This window comes from Apis mellifera, linkage group LG9 (genome assembly GCF_003254395.2).
Source record: "Apis mellifera strain DH4 linkage group LG9, Amel_HAv3.1, whole genome shotgun sequence".
NCBI classification, from domain to species: Eukaryota; Metazoa; Arthropoda; class Insecta; order Hymenoptera; family Apidae; genus Apis; species Apis mellifera.
The window spans coordinates 949,550-973,522 of record NC_037646.1 but is presented as its reverse complement, the minus strand read 5'-3'; the positions used below and the strand labels follow the sequence as shown (position 1 = coordinate 973,522).

General features: G+C 14.0%; 3 protein-coding genes across 7 annotated transcripts; 2 read left to right on the top strand and 1 right to left on the bottom strand.

Annotated features, from left to right (window-relative positions):
* Positions 1-4,613: 4,613 nt before the first annotated feature.
* Positions 4,614-6,398, top strand: LOC107965827. Its single transcript, XM_026442944.1, has 4 exons — positions 4,614-4,637; positions 5,595-5,864; positions 5,982-6,207; positions 6,300-6,398. The coding sequence occupies exons 1-4, from the start codon at positions 4,614-4,616 to the stop codon at positions 6,380-6,382; spliced, it is 603 nt and encodes a 200-aa protein (XP_026298729.1). The 3' UTR covers positions 6,383-6,398.
* A 1,010-nt stretch (positions 6,399-7,408) lies between these two features.
* On the bottom strand, positions 7,409-15,414 carry LOC113218991 (mitochondrial 2-oxodicarboxylate carrier-like). Of its 2 annotated transcripts, XM_026442764.1 has the most exons (7): positions 15,304-15,414; positions 11,406-11,675; positions 11,143-11,249; positions 10,978-11,034; positions 8,663-8,962; positions 7,819-7,964; positions 7,409-7,557 (listed from the first exon to the last, which is right to left on the bottom strand). In XM_026442764.1, exons 2-7 carry the CDS (start codon positions 11,581-11,583, stop codon positions 7,437-7,439), a joined length of 909 nt encoding a protein of 302 aa, XP_026298549.1. In that variant the 5' UTR covers positions 11,584-11,675; positions 15,304-15,414; the 3' UTR covers positions 7,409-7,436. The 2 variants fall into 2 exon arrangements, with proteins under 2 accessions (XP_026298549.1, XP_026298550.1); XM_026442765.1 differs by lacking the exon at positions 10,978-11,034.
* On the top strand, positions 15,402-22,183 carry LOC551373 (ectonucleoside triphosphate diphosphohydrolase 5). 4 transcript variants are annotated; one of them, XM_026442766.1, is made up of 4 exons: positions 15,402-15,583; positions 17,767-17,897; positions 20,298-20,706; positions 22,139-22,183. In XM_026442766.1, exons 1-4 carry the CDS (start codon positions 15,563-15,565, stop codon positions 22,160-22,162), a joined length of 585 nt encoding a protein of 194 aa, XP_026298551.1. In that variant the 5' UTR covers positions 15,402-15,562; the 3' UTR covers positions 22,163-22,183. The 4 variants fall into 4 exon arrangements, with proteins under 4 accessions (XP_026298551.1, XP_026298554.1, XP_026298553.1 ...); XM_026442769.1 differs by having other exon boundaries at positions 22,136-22,183; XM_026442768.1 differs by having other exon boundaries at positions 15,437-15,568.
* Positions 22,184-23,973: the final 1,790 nt, after the last annotated feature.

Below are 23,973 nucleotides of genomic sequence, written 5' to 3'. Positions count from 1 at the left end.
TTAATATATCAACATATATATTTTAATTATTTCATTATATTTTTTTATAATATTTTTCTTATAATTTTAATGATTGAATTTTAATAATTGAATAATTAATAAATGAATAATTATCAAATTTTATTGTTCTATACTAATTTTAAGATTTATAAAGTCGATGTTTCTTTACATATAAATTCTTTTTCGTATATTTACATATATGTAATAGAAGTATATCTTGAAAACAAATATAATATTTTTCAAAAATATTTCTTAAAATTTTTGAATAGAATTGTAATCTATAAAATGAAATGCCACTATATTAATGAATTTTTTCTTTCAAATTATTTATTCGTTCATTTTGAATTATAAATATTAAAGCATATTATTTTTCTAAAATATATTATATATATTTATAATATATATATATATATATATATTATATATATATATAATATATATATATAATATATATATATATATATATTATATATATATAATATATATATATATATATATATATATATATTTATAATAAATAGAATATAGAAATTTTGCATATATTTTTATTAAACTTTTATATTTTTTGATTATAAAATTTAAAAATTAATTTTATTATGATTTTATTAATATTATTGTTTAATTTTATTTATTTTATTATTAATTAATATAAATTAAATAATATAAAATTAAATAATATATTGAGTTAATGTTTATAATTTTATATTTACTAATATTTATTATTATTATTTATTATTATTATTTACTATTTTTATTTTTACTGTTTATAATTTTATATTTACTAATATTTAATAGTCTAATACATTTTTTATATCTATATCTACAAAAGAATAGTATATGATAACTAACTAACAATAATAAATTTTGTTGATTTTATAGTATCATCGATTTTGATATAATAATCAACGAACATAATTCTGTTAATAAGATTTAAATTATGTCTATTTATGTAGTATATAACACTATAAAAAATTTTTTATTTATTTTGAAAAATAATCAATTGAGGCTAAAATTATATATATATATTTGAAGTCCAGTTCTCTCTAATTCTAATAATTCTCCAAATTTTGTATTAATTATCTACCGGATTATTTAATTAACTTTTGGATTTTTCGAAACTATAATCAAAACTATCCTATATATTTGATATAATGTAGAATGATTCATTGACTTTTTAATACATTCTTTAGTACATGATTCTAAATAACTTTTTTTTTCTACATATAATCCGAGAAAATAATATTTTAAATTTCTTTGCGAAAAAAAATTGGAAAGGTTAATTATTGATTGTTATAAAAAAAAAATTATTATAAAATCGATATAAAAGAAATTCATTTTTTTTTTAATTTATATTTATAAATATATTATATTATATTTTTATTTATATATAATTATATTATATTTTATAGATTGATAAATTCGAGTGTACGTACTTATTGGGATCTTTGGGTCTTATTGAACCCATTATATCTAGTATACCTGTTAAAGAAGAAGAAGAAGAAGAAGAAGAAAGGAGTATTCACACACCGGAAGAAGAACCATTTAAACCATTTAAAGGATTAGAACAAATAGAAACGTTAAGTGATATCAGCTCTACTATTTCTTCTCCCAAAGAAGATTAATTCTTAATTGTAAATTTTGGTATATTATTATATTATAATTTTAAATTATATGGAAGTTGTACTTATAGAAAATGATTAACATCTTATTCTTTTAAAATCTCTCTCTATTTATATTTACAATATTTTATGTTAAAATAATGTTATTATTTCTTTTATGCAATAATATATATACAATATATACAATTAAATATAATTTAAGAAGGATTCATAAAAATATATCTATGTTTCATACTGCCTAATTTATTAGGCAGATTTATTTTATTATGTATATACATTATTATGTATATATTGCACATACGGAATTTTTTTAAGTTGCATATTTGCATAAAAATATTTAATAAATTACAAAATAAAATATTTATCAGAATAAAAATTTCACATGAATGTATCTATGAATAAATATAATTAATTCCACAAAAAATAATATTGATTATATTTTTGAAAAGTTTACAATAAAAAAAATTAAAAAAAAAGGATAAAGAATTTGAAATTTACAGTATTACACTTCTCGACAAAATGATAACATATCTATGATTTTCTATAATTATATAAATATTCAAATTTTATATAAATATAATATATAAATTCAATTTTTTTGATAAGAAAAAATTAATAACGATATTTTTTTAATAAAAAAAACGATTAGCCATTTCTTCACTTTTCTGAAAAAAAAAACATTTTGTTTCTTCTATAGCTGATTATATGCATATTATTATTAATATTTCGTAAAATTAATTATGAATTGTGAAAAATGCTATTATTTTTTAACTTAAATAAATTTATTAATACATAATAATATAATAAATTGTTTCAAAATTTGTTATTAGTCAATCAATAGTATAAAAAATTTAAAAATAATATTGCAATAATATTATATCTTTATATCTTTTGAAGATCATTAATTATTAACTTCTAGTGAAAAGAAAAAAAAATTAATACATTATTTAGAAAGTTGCAACGATTAATAGCTATAAATTTGTAAAGTTATTGAAAAAATAATTAACTTAAAATTAATCGATTTTTATTAGATAGATATCCATAATATTGGAGAAGAAAGCAAATCTCTATTACAATGTTAAGGAAATGATTAAATTTGATAATTTGTTTATAATAAAGATACATATATGCATAAGATATATATCTATTACATTGGATCGAAAAAATAATAAACGAGTACACTTATAAAAATATTTTAGAAAAAAATTTGAAAGTGAAAACAGAAAACAGAAAAATATGTTAATAACAAAAAATATCACATGATTAATATGACAATGATTCAAAACATTATACGAAAAATATGAAAAATTAATTGCTGGTTCAATTCAAACTTTAAAAAAACTCAAAATTTAAATATGAATTCTATAGAAAATGTTTGAGTATATTTAAAGAAATTAACAAATAAATATATGATGTTTTTTCATCAGCATTGCTATTAACTAATTGCTTTGGAAAAGAAATGATATTCTAACGACAGAATATTATGAAAACAAAATATTATTATATCAAATGTGTACATATCAAAATATATATATTATTGAAATAATATATATATATATATTGAAATAAAAAACTTGTACTAAATACTAAAATTAAAAAAAAATTAATCAAAGAAATAAAAAGATTCAAATAATAAAATATTTTTTTATTATTTTTTTCTAGTTCCAAGTTTGCAATTACTGTTTATGCTATATTAGTAATTATATAATATATAGTATTAACTATAGTTTATTATAATTAGTGTTTACAGAAACATTCATTAGAGATTCTTGAAATAATTTCAAGCAACATTTTTCTTTGCAAAAATTTTTGTTATAATTTTATTAATAAGTATTAAACAAAAGTATTACAAAAAATAGCCAATCACGTCAATTTAGTTTAATAATGTTGATTATGTATTCTTGACCAAATACAAATAAGTTTAAGCAATATATCAAAGAAAATGAATTGAATATTATAGTTTATTCATTATTTGTAATACAATTTTTTATCGATAAAAAATATTTATTATATTTAACACATTTTGTTCAATATATTATTCCATACAAATTTTCAAACATCTTATACAATAATAAGACAATTTAATAATGAATTTATTGATTAAATATTAATCACTGTATTTAAAAATATTAATTTATAAAATTCTTTTCATTTTTTTCTATTCTTTTTTTATAACAATTTTATAATTATTTAAAAGAATTAGGTAAAATATAAGTAAATTTAGGTAAAATATAAAAAGAATTAGATAAAATGTAAAAAGAAAATTTGAGCATAAAATAAATTGAAAAAAAAATCAATAACTAACAATCTTTTGAAAATTACTTTGGAAGATTTTATTGATTAAAACTTTATTGATTATTTATGCACGAATGAAAAAATATTTTATTTTCTCTAAAAAAGGGTGAAATATGCAATAATAAAAAAAATTATATTATTATGCGTACTTTTTTGTTTACATTAAAGTTATAAATTGTTTTTCTAGTTAGTTACTAAAGATATCTTTTTTTTTTCTTTAATATACATACATCATATAATATATATATATATATATATATATATATATATATAGTTAAAACTTTTCATTAAGAAATTTAGCAAATAATATTTTAATATAATATTGATATAAATTAATATTGATAAAAATTAAATTTTTTATATAAAAAATAAATTTGAAATCTAATAGATATTTATATAAATTTTTATGTATATGCTTATTCAGTATTTATAGAATATAAATATAGATATAGAATCAAAATATTCCATTTATTTAATAATCTTATAATAATTTAATAATCTTATATATATAAATTAGAAATATAATATATATAATATTTAACAAATTTATAATATAAATAATATAAATAACATATCAATAGACATATTCTTACAAATTTTAGATCCTTAGATATTTTTACTTTTTATAGACTTTTTATAAATTATGGATAATTACGACAATACAATTATTGCCGTAACAAGTATGTTATCTGCTTTACTATGGCTCAATTCCCTTACGAATTTGTGAATTTTCATAGAATGAAAAATATATGACGTCATATTATTCCCAGTACTATTATCAGATAGAGATATGTCACGTGAACAAATTTTTATCAAAACCAAATTCGTCTGATAATTCTGTTTATTATTTTTATATGTAAAATTTCTATTATACATAATATAGAAGTGAATAAAAATGTGAATAAAAAAAAAAAAGAAAAAAAATGCCTAAAAAAAATCAAACAAGGTTAGTAAAATTATAAAAATGAAATAAAGAATATATTAAATGACTATTAAATGACTTTTTAATTTATTAATTCTTTATATCATATAATATCATATAATAATATTAAATATGTATAAATATGTATTAAAAAGATATATAGAAATATTAATTTGAATATTTTTGAATATTAAAATTAAAACTCAAAATTTATAAAAAAATATATTAGATTTCAAGAGGTTAGTTTAAATAAAAGATATAATAATATATACAGAAATTATAATTTCATATGTCAAATTTTATTTTTATTAGTATTAAAAAATTACAAATTAATATGAATACAAATATCTATTGAATTGAATTATTTTCTCAGAATTATACAAATTTTTTACATTTTTATTTTTATATAATATATTATTTTTTTTATATTTAAAAATACTTTTTATTTCTACAAAAATTATAATATTACATATAATTATGTATATATTATAATTGTTTAAAATATGAAATAATTTATTTCTATAACAATATTTATTTAAATTTAATTAAAATTTAAATAAATTAAAAATCATTTGTTTTAATCTATTATTTTAATTATTATTAGAAAATATTTTCTATAATTTCTTTTTACATATATATTCCAATTTAAAAACATTGTATATAAATATATATTAATGATTTTATATATTATATTTTTTGTTACATTCATTAAATTAATCAAATATCAAATTAGAAATAAAAACATAAAAGAAAAAAAGGAAAGAAAAGAAAAGTTAGAAACTAAAAAGGACGATCAATATTTTGAAGAAATCATTGATATAGATGAAAATATCTCAAAGGATTTTGAATTTCTATCAAATGCACCAATTTCAGAAAATGATCATTTTGTTTTTCAATCAGAAAAAGACTGGACTGTTGATATTTCTAAATATTCTGAATTTTTTACAATAGATCTAAAGACATTATCTGCAGCAATAGAAGCAATTCCATTTAATAACAATGTTAATATTGATACAAAATATTTTACTGTAAGTTTAATAATTTATCAAATTATTCAGTTCAATGTTAATTTCTTGAAAAAAGTAAATATTATTTATATATTAATTTATTATATTATATTATATATTATTATATATTAATATTAGGATGACCAGATAACAGATATTTATAATAATGCTGAACGAGGAAAAGAGAAATATAACAAAATATTAAATACAGAAGAAATAGTTACAAATATTAAAAAAGATGAAAACAAAAATCAAGATTCATTAGAAAACACAGCTGAAGAATTAGATTTTTTATTATCATGTCGAGAACCTATAAATGATCCTTTAATGATTGTAAAATCTTTACCTCTTTCTTGTAATATTGGTATGTATACACATATATACATTTGTAGATATGTATAATAATATATTTTATGTGATTTTTTAATATACACATTAATAAGAAATTTATTATAGATTCAAAAATAAAAACTAAATCTAATACATCTACTAAATCTTTAGATTTAGAAAAGTGGTTGGATTCTATATTGGATGATTAAAAAAAATTATTATTAATTATCTTATTATTTTTTATTTTATAAAATATATGATATGATAATATGAATTTCACTATATAATTTATTGTGTAATATTTATTTAATAATGAATAATATAGATTAAAACAATGTTAAAAAAGAAATTGCAGTAATTATGAAATTTGAAAATTAAAATTAAAAATTAATAATTTAAAAAAAAGTATTATATATTGTCAAAAAATTTGTTATATATAATTGTCTATTTACAACTTTAAACTTTTATTAAATTAAGATTTCTTATAATAAAAAAAAAAAAATAAAAATTTAAATTAAGATTTCTTGTAATAAAAAAAATGAGTAAAAATCATCCTTCTTGGTTTTAATATATTGTATTATTTTTGTAAAAATTTTGAAGATTAAAAAAAAATTTCATAACTCTTTATATAATTCTTTGCACTGAGAAATACTTTATTTTACTTTATTTTCATATAACAAAAATTAATAGATGATATTAAATTAATTAACAAACAAATAACAAAATAATTAAAAAATATTCTTGAAGTTTAATGTTTAATATTGAATTATTAATTTATGAAACAAATAAAAATTTATTTTACAAATAGACAAAATTAATAATGATATTAATGAAGATATTAATCTATCTATTCTCTTTTTATTACAATATATTTTAATTTTTTTTATATAAATATATTTTCAAATTTTTAATAGAAAATATAATTATTATAATTTTCTTATAAATAATATATTTATATTTATATTTATACTTATAATATATTTATATAAATTATATATAATTAAATTTAATGTAAAATCTAAAAAATTTAATCTCTTGATATTTGAAATTTTGATTATGAATTCTTTATTTTATATTATTAGATTATTTATATATTTATATAACGAATTATTAATTATTAAACATTATTATTACTGCTAAATTTAAAGATAAATTCCAATTATAATATTATAAAAGCTAATAATAAGGAATTATTTACTTGAAAAATTTTAACAATGTTAGTAAAAAATGCACAATTCAGATTGTACTAATCTAGAATTTTACTTAGTTGCCAAACTCCATATTTAAATATATTTTCATTTTTTCATAAACTATAAGCATAATTGCACCACCTGGTCCTAATCGTAAGATTTTTGGTAACAATCCTTTATACAAAGCTCTAAATCTAAAATAAAGATATTCACAAACTATAAATATTAAAAAGAATTTCATTATATAATTTATTGAGTAATATTTATTTAACAATGAATAATATAAATTAAAACAAAGAAATTGCAGTAATTATGAAATTTGAAAATTAAAATTAAAAATTAATAATTCAAAAAAAAGTATTATGTAATTAAATAAGAATAAAAAAATAAATTCAGTTAAAACAATTCTTTTTTTCTTAAAATAAGAATAAAAATATAAATTAATAATTTCTTACCCTTCTCTATGATAAACTAAATAAATAGTTTGCAAAGTACCCTTATATTGAATTTTTTCCTGTGGACCTTGGATACGACTTTTAGCAACATCAAATGGTATATTCATACAGGATGCCACTGTTCCAGATATAAAACCTACAGTAAACTAAAAAGATATATTACGTTTATTACATTAATAATATTTTTGATATGAATCATTATTAATTCATTATTTTACTTATATTATTATTTTATTTATAATAAATATTTGTTTCTTATTATTAATTCATTATTTTACTTCTAATATATTATTATTATATTTACAATAAATATATATTTCTTATTCTTAAATTAATTCTAAGAATAATCCAATTGTTTTCAAATTGAAATATTTTGCATCATATAAAGATATTTTTTTAATTCATTTTTCTAAAATTATAATTATCATATATATTATAATTTGCATCTTTATAATAATATATTTTTATATAAAAATAATAATATGAAAAAATATTCATATAAATGCACAAAATTTTAAATTAAAATTAATTAAATGTAGAAAATTAAATGCATAATATTTCAGTATAAAAAGTAAAATATTAAAATAACATTAAATATTTATGTAAGATTAAATTAATTCTACATAAAATATATTTTTGAATATTTAAAATTTTAAAACAAGTTTTAAAAACAATTAAAAATTAAAATGAGAGATCTCTATATATATATATATAGAGATATATTATTATATATATATATATTATTATATATATATATACATATATATATATATAAATATATATATATATATATTTTTTGTTTTTATAATTTCATAAACTTTCATTATAATTTATTAGAATATACCTTAAGAAATAATTCTGAAGTATACTCGGTTTTGTTATTTAACCAAGGAATGATGGAATTATAGATACCAAAATAGAAAGAATTAAAAATCGCATTTCTCATTATTGTAGCAGATAAACCTTTATTAAGACCATTTAGTCCAAAACCTTGTTTGCAAAGAATATGTCGAGTTACAGCAATAGTTGATGGACTATCACTAATGTGTTTACGATTAGATTGCATTTGCACCTTAATTACTTCAAATGGATTTATTAAAATTGCTTCTGTTACACCAGTTAAGAATCCAGCACAAAAAAATGTCTAAAATAAAATATTATATAATTAACATTTAGATATTTAATAATATACTAAAATAGTTAGATATTATATCATATTATATAATATTATTTGAAAAATTTATCAAATATATTGAAAATAATGATTCATTTTTAGAAAAAATATTAAATACAAAATGATTATAAATTTTTTGGTTACAAGAAAGATATACATATCTATCTTATTTATTTTTATTTTTTAAGTATTTTCAAAATTATTTTAAAATTAATATTTTTTTATGGAAATATATTTTTATTTACAGATTTTTATTCTATATTTAAAAAACATTTTTTTTATCAAATCTCATCAGAAAGATATTAAATAAAATAAAAAGTTTTTTCAATTTTATAACTTTCAAAGTAGAAAAAAGAATTAAACAATAAATATTTTTCAATTTTTTGAAAATTATTTTGATCTTAAAAATAAAGTAAAATCAATAATATTTTTTAATGTAATTTTTTTACAGTACAAAAAATTATAGTTACAAAAATTTTGTCTAATTTTCATAGCAAACCGTTTTTTTTTTATGCTAAATTATTTGTTTAAATTCAATTTTTACTTAGGATTTTTTTCTAATATTTTTTCATTTTTTTATTATTCTATTTCTTAAATCTGAAATATTTAATCATTTGAAAACATAAACAATTTTAATTTGACTGAAGATTATATAATTAAAAATTATTGTAAATAAAATAAAACTTATAAAAAATTTAATTTAAAAAAATTTCTTTATAAAAATTAAGTAAAAAATATAAAAAAGTTGTTTGTATTGCTTAATTTTCTAATTCCTAATTCTTTGGAAATAGCAAAATTGAAATAAAGTTTTTATTTTAATCTTTATTTAAGATAAAATTTAATAAATGTTAAATGTAAAAGTTTTTTTTTTTTTAGAATATTTTTTTAGAAAAAAAAATATAAGTTTTTGTGAAAAAAAAAAGCATAAAATTCTATTTTTATCCTAGAAATAAATTTTAATCTAAAAATAAAAATAAATAGATTGTATTTTCGTTTTAATAATTGTAAAATTTTTATATTTGACATTTTTCAGATATTATTTTCAGATTTTTGAAATTTTGAAATATTTAGATGAAATTTTTAAAATATTTAGATGAGAAGTTTTTAAATAAATACTCTGTACATAATATTAAACATAATATTATTCAATTATAAAATTAAATGAAATCAAATTAAAAATTTTATTGAAGAATATAAATTACTTATAAATTTTTCTACTTATTTTAAAAATAATTTTATTTGTAAATATATATAAATGACAATATAATTTGTGACAATGTAATTAAAATATATTATAAATCATTATTTAATTAATAAACAATTAATAAAAACAAAATATCAATGATTATATATATATAAATAATATAATTAAAATTTTTTCAAATATTAAATTTAAAATCTAAAATAAAACTAGCAATTAAATTATTAATGAAATTTTTTAATTCAATTGTATTAATTTTATATTTTGACAATGAGATGATTTCTAATATCATTGAAGATATAAAAAGAATTGTGTGGCTTGATAATCTACTTATGTTCGTACTTACTCAATTTTTGTTTAATGAAATCAGAATTACAATTTATCTCAATTCATGGTTCATTTATATAAGAGAATATAATTAAATAATTATATAAAATACTATATATAGGAAAATGTTAAAAAAATTATTAATATTCTCTTATTAATATGATTTATAAGAAATTATATTAATTATATATTATATTAATTATTAAATTATTGCATATAAGAATATTTATCATTTTACTTAAATTATTGTGACTTAAAAAAAAAATTTTATTGAAATGTAATAATAGCTTTGTAATTATAATTATTTTCAAAAAATCAATGTGTTCTCTTATCTATATGTTTTATAAAAGTTCATATCATTTTTAATTAAAAATTATTATCATAAAATGGAATATTATGTATATTTATTAGTAAAAACACATTTATAAAAATTGAAATGCTTTTTCTCAGTACATACCATTGTTTTTGATGTGTGATTATTAAAGAATTTCTTATACTGTTCAAAGGAGAAAAACTAAAAAAATAAAAAAAAAATAAAAAATAAGAAAAATAGATAATTTTTTAATTAAATTTTATTTTAATTAATAAAAATAAAAAAATGAAAGTTCTTCAAATTACATACTTTTACAGCTCTTTTAGGAGTTTCCATGATAATTGGTGGTAATATACCTTTCCAAAATGCAGCAACTCCTTCATTTTTATACATTTTTTTCATACAATCTCTAATTCCTATAGAAATATTATATTAATATTAATATTAATAGAAATATAATTTAAAAAAAGAAATTATAATAATAATTAATAATTGCAATAAAATAATACATATTATAACAAAAACAAAAGTAATACTAAAATAAAAATATATATAAATTAATGATACAATGCCTGTATAATAAAGCACATCTTGCGATTCTGTCTTAATTTGCAGTTGAAAACGTGTTTTAATAAGATCCATAGGATGCATTATACAAGCTTCCACAAAACCTGCAGAACCTCCTGCACCAATTTGAATAATAGCCTCTTTCAAAAGGCTTGGTTTATGCGTAATTTCTATATGAGCCATTTCAGTCTTTCTTAATAGATATTTAGTTAATTAATTTTCTTAGTTTTTTTTATAAAAGAAAAAACATATTTTCTTTTAATTTTATATAATTCCTAGGATAAACATAAATTTTGAATTGATTACAAATTATGAATTTAAAATTACATTTATTTATGTGTTTTTGATATATTTTAAATATTTTATTTTTTCATAAATTTATTTTACTTACTCATATCATATTAAAAAATTACAAAATATATTTATGAAATATTTCCCTTAATTAAAAATAAGTATATTTAGTATTTAATTAAATTAAAAATATTATTAAAAATTAAAAAAATTAATAAAATATGTTTTATAAATATTTAAATTTAAATTAAATATTATATTTTATTTAAAATTATTTTTATTATCATTAATTATTTTTCTCTCTCTAATTAATTATTATTATTATTATTATTATTATTATTATTATTATTATTACTCTAATTATTATATTATATTAATAATTTATTAATATAATATATAATATATATATAATTATAATATATATAATTATAATATATATAATTAATATATATAATTATAATATATATAATTAATTAATATAATTATATTAATAAATAATTAAAATATTCAGATATTTATATATTCAATATATTTCTCAAAAGTTTAACAAAATCATTTATTAAAATGTTTTTTAGAAATTAATTTTTATTAAATAGAAACGAAATAAACTATATATTTAAAATAATTCATTGATATTTTTACACAAAGTAAAAAAAATATTCTTACAATATCAACAAAAAAAATGAAATAATTATACTTTTTAGTGTAATTTTACAATGAATATCAAAAAATGTCATTTGAAAAAAGTCATACACATTATAACTATGATTAGTTTTATGGTTATTTCGAACAATATTACGTAATTAATATTTTTAAGTTCATTGTAAATTAAACCAAGATTCCAAGATTAAAATAATTTTTATAAATATCGAAATTTGCATTATTTTATGGTATAGCAATAAAAAAAATTAATACTGAATTAAAATTTTTTTACTTATACAGAATATATTACATGTATAATACTTTAAATTTATATTTCTTAATATTACATCATATTTCATATTATATTATTATATTATTACATTATTATTACATTAAATTATTTTTATCTGCATTTAAATTGTACTAATATATAAAATTATTTGATTCTTATAAGAATACATAATATGATATATACATACTGTAGTAATATAACCATTTAAAAATTATAAAATTATAATTGAAAACATTTAAAAAATATACAAATTAAAATTAGTATATTAATAAATCATTTAAATTAGTAATTGCATATTTTAATTACAGTTGATAGAGATCATTTTATTTATGTATACAATAATTTAATCATAAATTAATATAAAAAAATAATATTCTTTAATGGAATTTATTGGATTAATTTAATGGAAAATGTACAAATTTGATTAGCATATGAAATATGTTAAATGAAAATATTCATATAAATATTATATAAAGATAAGATTATTATAATAAATTAATAAAATTAATAAATTAAATGAAATAGGAAAGTTAAAATTTCATTATATATAAATTATTTAATATATTTTATATATAATTATTATATATTTAAATTTAATTATTTAATATATTACAAATCAAAAGTTTCAAATCACTTTTACTTTAGTTATAGTTACATCAAATTTTCTGTTAATATTAAATAAAATAAAAAAAATATAAATATTGAGCATAATTTTATCTGAATATTATGGATTATATAAAGCATATTAATTATAAACTTTTGATCGATGATATATATTAAATGTATATATTAAATATGATAATTAAAAATTTAATACGTAATAAATTAAATCTACATTTTTATTTATTAGCAGAATTATAATTTTTTATATTAATTAATTTTCTTTTGTATGAATATATAAATTAAATCTTATAAAAAAAATTATTTAATAAATACAATTTAATAAATAAAATTATAAAAATATAATTTTCAAATAATATTTAAAATTTTTAAATACATTATGGAGATTGAATATAAAAATAAATTTTTAATAATAAATATTTAATAGTTATAAATTAATATAATTAATATAAATTAATACAGTATATATATAAGTATATATATAATTAATATAAATTAATACAAAATAACAATTTCAAATTAAAGAAAATTATTTATATATTTAAATATAGTATTATATATAGTATAGAGATATTAATGTTATACATATATGAATTATACAAATTTTTTATAATTTTTATATGAATATTTTAATTTTTTAATAAATAAAAAAAATAAAACAATTTTTAAATATATTAGATTTTTGTTTAATTAAAGAAACTTGTGAAATACATTTTTATTTCATCTATATATTTATATTGAAATATTTAAATATACATTATAATTTTTACAATAAAACATTTATTTTATTATAAATATTTTTCATTATTTTATTTTTTCTTATAATATAAAAATTTAATATTTTTTTCAACATTCAAAGAACTAATAATAAGTTTAATAATTAACTTCCATTTTATATTCTATATTTCTAATAAAATATTTATTTTCATTATCATTTGTAAATACATTTATACTTAAATACTTAATATTTATATAACTTAACAGTGTATTATTTAATAATTAAAAAATAACATGTTATTATAAAATTATGATGTAAAAATTTAAGAAATAATGTATTGTATTTTTAAATATTTTAAAAGTATATGAAATTTATTTTTATGGAAAAAAGAGATATCCAGCATCAATTTATCAATACCGAATGCTGATTTTCATTTCTCTCATTAGATATTAACATTTTCTTTTTTAATAATTAATGAATATAAATTGTTATATTATATTATATTTAAAAAAAATGTTAATCTAAAATGAGAGAAGATCAATATTGGTCAATATTAGATGATTTTTTCCTTTTACATATATAATCAAATAATATAAAATTATTCATTTCATGATTAATAAAAAAATAAAAATATTTGTATTTTTCTATTTATTTTAAATAGAAAAAATTATTTTAAGTTTTTGAAAAAATAAAAAAAATAGTATTTGTATTTTTAAAAATATAACAAATATTTAATTTGATATCTCTTATATAATGTATATATTCTAGTTATTTTTTTTATAAGTATTTTTTATTATATCAATAAACAGTAATTACATAAATTTGTTCTATGTAAAATTCATATTTAATTCTTAAAAAATTTAAAAGAATTTTAATAAATTTAAAAAAATTTTATTATATCAAATATGATCTAGATTACAAAAATTGATCATTTTCATTTATTAATATATTTCTATTATCAATATATTCTAATATTACATTTTCATTTATTTAATTTAATTTAACATTATTATCACAGAAACAAACATTATTTACAAATATTTATTACAGTATTAGAACACTCCAATTCATTCTTTTTTAATTAATCAAAAGAGTTGTTAATTAATAACAATATTATTATTTATTAAATATATAATTTATATACTAAGTTAATTATATTAATATACATTAGCATAAATAAATCTTTTTTAATATACAATCGTATCCATTGTGTCAAAATTATCTAAACAAATAAATTTATAATTATATAATTCCTTTTATCAATTGTCGAAATAGTTATAAAAAGAGAGAGAAAGAGAAAGAGAGGAAGAGGAAAGAAAATAAAGAATTCTTTGTTCACCTTTGTAATATTTTATGTTTCTTCAAAAATTATATTTGTAACCTTGAATTATTATCGCCGCCATTTTATTATTACTATGTAATAGCACTAAATAGTAATGATTGCAATGTCATTTCATAGTCGAGAGTTGTAGTGCTGACAATTGGAGAGTTACGAAGCATTATTTTAGAGATAGTTTTAATTTTTTTCTTTTCATATTTTAATTTTTATGAAATAATTAATTTATAAAATTGAATTCAATATTTAAAATTTAAATAAAATGAAGGTTAGACATAGAAAGGTTTGTTTTCAATATTTTCTTTTTAGTAAATTTTCTATAGGGTATTTTAATGGAATTTCAGTTACATTATTATTTAAATAAATAAGAAAATTATTATAACCTAAAGTTAAAATAACATAAATATAATTTTTAAATATGAATTTAAATTATTAATAGTGTTCGTGAAAATTAAAATAATAATACAAAGAAATAAATCAATATAATTTTTATTTAAATAAACAAATTTTTTGATTAAAAATAATTAAAATTTTATATTAAAAATTTTTATGAAATAATTAAAAATGTAATATCATTTAATAGTCAATAATTTAATTATGTAAGTTTCAGAATAAAAATTTCATGAATGTAAAAATTTTCATAAATATCTCATTTAATTGCATTAATTTATTTTTCTAAAAATTATTAATTAATTTTATTAAAAAATTATAATTTTAAAGTAAAATTAATTAAAAAATTTTTTAAATTTAAATAATTGAAAAAATTTTATCATTAATTAAGTATTATATTTTATTCTTTTTTATAGAATTTCATTATAGAATACATTTCGAATTTTCCAAATTTTTTTAGAATTTGTAACATGCAATAAATAATATATACTTTTATATAATATTATATTTACTTATATGAAGTAAAATTGCATATATTTTAATTATTATTAGTATATATTAGTATTATATTAGTATTTTATGAATTTAATTTAAATTTTGTTTTTTATATTTAACTTAGTCTTTATTTACTTAAATTTTTATTTATACATATAATGTAAATTATTTTTTTATTTATTAAAAAATTTTTTTTATGTTTTTTAAAAATTTTAAATCAAAATTTTAATTGATAATTAAATAATGTACTTTTAAATTAACTTTTAAGATTAATATTTTAAAAATTATATATTTATATTTTAAAGTTTTATTAAATTTTATTTTGAGATAAATTTGTTATTTTAAAGTATTTTAAAATTATAAAATTTAAAATTAATGATAATTTTTGGATCTTGAAAAACTTGTTAATATAATCAATTATTAGTTTTTATTTAGTATATTTATATGTATTAAATATATGATAAATTTCTTGCAAAATTTTTCGCAAGATATATTTTTACAATAGCAATATAGTCTTAAATTGCAAAGTAGTAATTTAATTTAAATAGTATGCATATATGTTTAAATGCTAAATAAATATTATATATATAGTATTTTTGGTATATATAAATACATAATTTTAAATATTAATTATTTATAAATTCTACCAAAATGTAGATATAAATTTCAAAAATTTTTTTTCAATATATTATATAGAGAAAGCGATATTTTTATTTTTTTTGGTAATTTCTTTACTTAAAGATTCCAAAATTACGTTTGTTGCTTACATCAGCTGTTTGTATCACGTTTTAAATGCAATATACTCTAGTAAGTAAGAAATTTGTATTTTATTGATTTAATTGTGTATTGTATAGATAAATATATACGATTTTTATTAAATTTAAGGTTATATAATCTATAATTATTTTCTGATTATTGTAAAAGATGTTTGATGTTAAAGATTTTAAATGTTTTTTTTATATTGTATATTATATTATAAAATATATTTTGTTCGAAATAAACATATCTTTAAATGTTTTTGAAATATTTAAAGTTTTTTCTTTTGTTTTTTTTTTATTAATAATAAAAATTATAATATAATTATAATGAAATAAATAATATAATTATAATAAGATATAAAATAAAGAAGAAATATGTAAGTTAAAATAAATTATTTTTATAATAGTATTATAAAATTTATATTTAAAAACTTAAAGGAAATATAAATTTAAAATTTTTTTAAATAGAAAATGTTTTTATAAATCAAATATAAATAATTTTTATTCAGTCAATAATTGATTTATTCATTTTTTAGTATTTATTTCTAAATTTCTTTTCTGGAAAACTATTATTAATTTTTATTAAATTCTATGTTTTTTTATCAAAATATTTAACTATTTTTAGAACCAATAAAATTTATCAATTTTAAAATTAATTATATTTTATGAATTCATTAAATGTTTTTAAAAATTCTTAAAAAATTTTATTATTAATTTATAAATAAATAAATATATTTGAAATATAAAATTGATTCATAAAAAATAAAATTTATTTAGTTTCATTAATTGTTTAATATAATATTAATATATTTTATATTTTCAGTTAAAAACAAAAGATGAAGATATTTCTGAAGCTGATCCCAAATTTCGAATTAAGAAGAGTTATCCAGGCAAAAGATATTTTATTGTTGTTGTGTTATTGGGAATTCTCTTCTTAGGATACATAGCAATAGCGTATGATTTATACTTTTTCATTAATTTATTTTTTTATTAATTAATATACGCATGTAATAATATATTTTTTCAGCTAAATTGTAAGAATAAAATCTATAAGTAATCCAAAAAAAAAAGTATTATAAAAAAATTTATCTTTAAATGTCATATTAGAAAATTATAGACAATATTGTCTATATTGCAATACAGTTTGAATATATGGATACCAGCAAATTCAATATTAAATATATAATACAAAAAATTTATATATTTATATATATAAATAAACTATATATATATATAAACATAATATACATATAATATATATATAGATATAATGAATATAATGTACAATAATATGTTTTTTTTAATTGTGAGAATTGTTTAAAATGTTTAATTTTAAAATTCAAAATTTCAATAATTTCAAATTTTAAAACTGTATTTGGAGTTTTGTATTTTTTAAAGGCATATTTTTTACATATTCAGGCTGTTTAATAATTTTATTATTATATGCTTTTAATAATAAGTTTGATGAGAAAAATAAATAATATAAACTAAAAATAATATAAACTGCATAATATAAACTATTATTTTTTAAAATGTAAAGATTCTTTTATAAATTATACTATTATTTGTATTTTATAAAACAAAAATATATAGTTTTTGCACATTTGTATTTTGTTTTATTAAATAATTAATAAATTAATTTTAAAATATTTTTATTTATATTATTAAATATTTTTATATTATTATTTGTTTTTGCAATAATAATTTTTAAATAATTTTTAATCATTTAATAATTAATGTATAATAACTTTAAATTATTATTATAATCTTATTTTCAATATGTTTTTTTCATTAATTAAAAAATTAATTTTATTAATTTAACAATTTCATTAATTTAAAAATAAATATTTTATTTTATCAAAATCAAATGCAATTTTTATAAATTTTTATAATCAATATTTTATTATTATCTAATTTTTGTGAATAATTGCATATAATTGTAAAATTTCATCCTAAAATAAATGTTATTTTATATATTTTATTTTATAATAGAAATTACATAAAAATATTATTTAAAATATATATACAAATTTAGAAAAAATTTTTCATATAAAAATTTCTTAGAAATAATTTATTAGAATAATTTATTAAGAATATAATTTCAAAAAATAAGATAAAAAAAAATATGAAAAAAAAATTTTTTTTTTTGAACAAATAAAATATATTTTTAAGTTTTTTATTTGTGTATATAAAAATCTATATAATAACATTTTATATCAAATACTGTTTTAAAATTTATTATTTATAGATAAAAATACATAAACAAAAATATTTTTCTTTATTATTGTGTATACCAATAAAATTGCGTGTGCACATTATATAATTGTGTATATAATTGTTCTATAATTATTCACTTATTATTATATTATTTTTTATAATAACTTATTACATGCAAGTTATACTTATATTATCATATAAGTTTTTGCTAAATATTTAATTTATTTTGTTTTTGCATAAAAAATTTGTTTTATCCTACACTAAAAATTTTTGCTTTATATTATATATATATATATATATATATATATATATATTTTTATATTATATATATACTTTTAAAAATTATATAAAAATCAACTATTAAAATTTTGAATTAGAATTCAAGTGTAACACATAAAATTTAAAACAATTATTAATTACATTTTGTTATATTATATAAAGGAATTCAATAAATAAATAAATATATATATATAAAAGAATATAATACATTTTAGAATTATTGAAATATTTTTTTTAACAAAGATATACTTAATTTTGTTTTATTCTTTTGATTTTTAACATCTATTAGCAAACAGTTTATCATATCAATTGTTTTTATGAAATTTCAATAAAGTTTTTATAAAAATCTATTTAATATATGTATAATTTTGAATTATTATTTAATTTTGAATTATTATTTATATAGATTATTCTGTAAATAAAGTCTTAAGTTTCAACAATTATTATTATTAATTATAATAGTTTCAAATATCATAGAAAATGAAATATTACTTTACTTTTATAATTTATCATTTTAGAATATTTTTTATACATATTTTCAGATATAATATATATGTTATATATTATATTAATAAAAATTAATTCTTAATTTATAAGAAATTTATAATATTATTAAATAAATATAACAAATATATATTATTATTTTTATTTATATGTATTAAATATTATATTATATATATGTATTGTATAATATATTTAATAATTGTTAAATATGTATTTAATAATTGTTAAATATATATTAAATATACATTTAAAATAAATAAAATTAAAATAAATATATTTTCAAATAATAATTATATATTAATTAATTAAATATATTTTTAAATAATAATTTTCATATCATTTATTTTGTTACAGATATGATCTGAAGCCAATACATTTTGGTAGCAAGGCAATTGATACATTGGCTTTTTCCTTCAATCTACAAAAACCATTTTATGTTGTAGTAATTGATGCAGGTTCTACTGGTAGTCGTGCTTTAGCTTTTAGTTTTCATGAATCAATCCTTGATAGTAATTTGGTGCTGGATGATGAACTTTATACAGAAACAAAACCAGGTGTTAGTGCTTATGCTGAAAGACCTAAAGAAGCAGCAAAATCTTTGACTATATTGTTAGATAAAGTTAAAGAAGTTGTTCCACAATCAGAATGGCAACATACACCTCTTAGTATGAAAGCTACTGCTGGTTTGAGACTTCTTCCTGGACATAAAGCTCAAGAAATACTTCAAGAGTGTCGAAAAATGTTTGAAGAAAGTGGTTTTCAGGTATATCTTTATAATATTAAATCTAATAATAAATATATGATTGATATTCTAAAGTTTGAACTTATATTTTCTACATTTCGTTTTACATTTAAATAATCGCTTCGATTTAAATTTATTAAGCATGTCTTTGTTTGCATTAATATTATTGATATTATTTTTTTGTTGAATTTATAAAGCATAAATTAATATAAATTAATGTATTAAATAATTTCTATATTTGACATTATATTCATATATAAGTATATTAGAATTTATTGGTGTCATATAAAATGTAATAATTGATGTAGACTATTGCGAAAAGGTTAAATTATTTATGTTAAATATAGATTTGAAACATATTATGGAAATTTATAAATATTTATTGAAATTATTAAAAAATAATTGATTTTTTTTATGGTTGGTAATTAACTTTTATAATTTTTTTTAATTTAAATTTTGATTAAACTTTATTGAAGAAGTCTAAAGATAAATTAGATAGAGAATTAGAAAATCTGTTTAAGATCTAAATTCTTGAATTATTTATTTTATGTATAAAGAAAATCAAATAATGATTTTAAAACATTTTAAAAAACATATAAAAATCTTGATGTACAATGAATAATAAAATTTATGATTTTAATTGCATGAATATTTTAAATTTAATTTAGTTTATTAAAATGATTGTGATGAGAATAAATGAAAAGTACTTATATTAACTTTATTATCTGGAAATGATAAAAATTTTATAGATAATATTATATAATATATATTATATGATATTATCTGGAAATGATAAAAATTTTATAGATAATATTATATAATATATATTATATGATACGAATATTAGATTTACATAAATTAAAATTTTATTTTCAATGAAAAAATAAATCTTAAAGATTCCAATAATTTTTTAAATTTGTTTTATTTTACTATAATTATCCTAATATTTATAAATGAAAGTATATACTATATATATATTATTATATAATATTATATTATATAATATTATATTATATTATATCATATTATATAATCCTTCATAATTGGATATGATTAGATTTAAGATAAATTTCGAGATTTTAATTAAATTTTCATTAAATTTAATAAATTAATTTAACAAAATAAATATAAAATAAAATAAACAACTTAATAAAAATAATAATTTAATATAAAATTTAATTAAATTTTTATTTTTCTTTTATTACATTTTAGATTATTTTATATTACAGAAATTTTATATTATTTTATTATTTTATTGAATATAATTTTTCAGAAATTATTGAATTATTGAAAGAAAGAAAGAAGTTATTTAATATGTTAATTTAAAATTGCTATTTATATCTAAGTTAGAGTTACATATTTGTTTAAAATTCTTATTTTCATTTTATTATAGTTTTTTTTATTTTAAATATGTTTCTCAGTGATAAAATATTCTTTCTATTCTCTTTAGTAGGATTGCACACATTTTTCTTCCTGAGGATGAACTAGATGGTGTATGAATTTCATATTATATTATATTCATATTATATTATATTCATATTATATTATATTCATATTATATTCATATTTTATATTATATTATATTCATATATATTATATTCATATAATATATATATTATATTCATATTATATTATATTCATATTATATTATATTCATATTATATTTATATTCATATTATATTATATTCAATATTATATTCATATTCATATTATATTATATTCATATCATATTATATTATATTCATATTAATATCTATATTCATATTATATTATATTCATATTATATTATATTCATATTATATTATATTCATATTATATTATATTCATATTATATTATATTCAATATTATATATATATTCAATAATTTATATTATATATTCATATTATATTATATTCATATTTATATTATATTCATATTATATTTTATATATATTCATTATTATAATTATATTCATATTATATTATATTCATATTATATTATATTCAATATTATATTTATATTCATATTATATTCATATTCATATTATATTATATAATTATATTCATATTATATTATATTCATATTATATTATATTCATATTATATTATATTCATATTATATTATATTCATATTATATTATATTCATATTATTTTTTTTTTTTTATTTTTTTTTTTTTTTTTTTTTTTTTTTTTTTTTTTTTTTTTTTTTTTTTTTTTTTTTTTTTTTTTTTTTTTTTTTTTTTTTTTTTTTTTTTTTTTTTTTTTTTTTTTTTTTTTTTATATTATATTATATTATTCATATTATATTATATTCATATTATATTATATTCATATTATATTATATTCATATTATATTATATTCATATTATATTATATTCATATTATATTATATTCATATTATATTATATTCATTTATTATATTTATTTTTTATATTCATATTATATTATATTCATATTATATTATATTCATATTATATTATATTCATATTATATTATATTATATTATATTATATTATATTTAAATATTAGTCTTATCTTTAAATGAAGAGATCAAGAAATCTATTTACAGATATCTGAAGATATCAGTAATTTCTTAGAAACTCTGATAAATTATTTTTTAACTTATAATATTTTTGTATTTGTAAAATATAATTACATAATATATATAATACATGAAGAACTAAATACATGAAGACTAAATACGAACATTTTTTATGTATTTTTGTATTTATATATGATTGTTTTGTTTTAAGAATTCTCTAAAATATTTTTAAATTGATTATAATTTAATGTTTTGTTATGTTATGTTATGTTATGTCTCTTATAAATTATAGTTCAGTTATAGTATAAGTTATATTTCAGTATTGTATAATTTTATATTATGATATCAATGATAATTTTTTTTTTATTTAGTTTATTATATTTTATATATTGGTTATTGATATAATTAGTATATTTGCTACAATTAAAATAAATAATAAATAATAAATAATAATAAATAATAGAAATGTTTATTTGTAATTATATAATAAATTTGTATTGTATAGTAATTTTTATGTAAATAAATTTCTAAATAAATAACTTTTTGAATTATTTATAAAAGCAAATTTTTTGCAGTTTTTTCATAAAAATGCAAAAATTTTACAATAAAAATTATTAATTCTTTTTTATAGTTTGATGACTTTTTTATAATTACACAAAAACAAAAAAATATAATAAATATTAATATTGATAAATTCAGGAAACTCTTCCATATTATTTAAAATTAAATTAAATTTTTTTTTTGTTTTTACGTAAACAATTCGATT

What these genes read in the sequence shown, in the direction of transcription:
- LOC107965827 (XM_026442944.1), top strand. Translation starts at nt 4,614, where the DNA reads ATGGCTCAATTCCCTTACGAATTT. An exon ending in CTCAATTCCCTTACGAATTT is followed by an intron (nt 4,638 to 5,594) that starts GTGAATTTTCAT and finishes AAAGAAAAAAAG; the next exon opens with GAAAGAAAAGAAAAGTTAGA. An exon ending in TTGATACAAAATATTTTACT is followed by an intron (nt 5,865 to 5,981) that starts GTAAGTTTAATA and finishes TATTAATATTAG; the next exon opens with GATGACCAGATAACAGATAT.
- LOC113218991 (XM_026442764.1), bottom strand. Translation starts at nt 11,583, where the DNA reads ATGGCTCATATAGAAATTACGCATAAACCAAGCCTTTTGAAAGAGGCT. An exon ending in CTCCTAAAAGAGCTGTAAAA is followed by an intron (nt 11,035 to 11,142) that starts GTATGTAATTTG and finishes TTATTTTTTTAG; the next exon opens with TTTTTCTCCTTTGAACAGTA. An exon ending in CTTCAGAATTATTTCTTAAG is followed by an intron (nt 7,965 to 8,662) that starts GTATATTCTAAT and finishes ATATCTTTTTAG; the next exon opens with TTTACTGTAGGTTTTATATC.
- LOC551373 (XM_026442766.1), top strand. Translation starts at nt 15,563, where the DNA reads ATGAAGGTTAGACATAGAAAG. An exon ending in TTAGGATACATAGCAATAGC is followed by an intron (nt 17,898 to 20,297) that starts GTATGATTTATA and finishes ATTTTGTTACAG; the next exon opens with ATATGATCTGAAGCCAATAC. An exon ending in TTGAAGAAAGTGGTTTTCAG is followed by an intron (nt 20,707 to 22,138) that starts GTATATCTTTAT and finishes TCTCTTTAGTAG; the next exon opens with GATTGCACACATTTTTCTTC.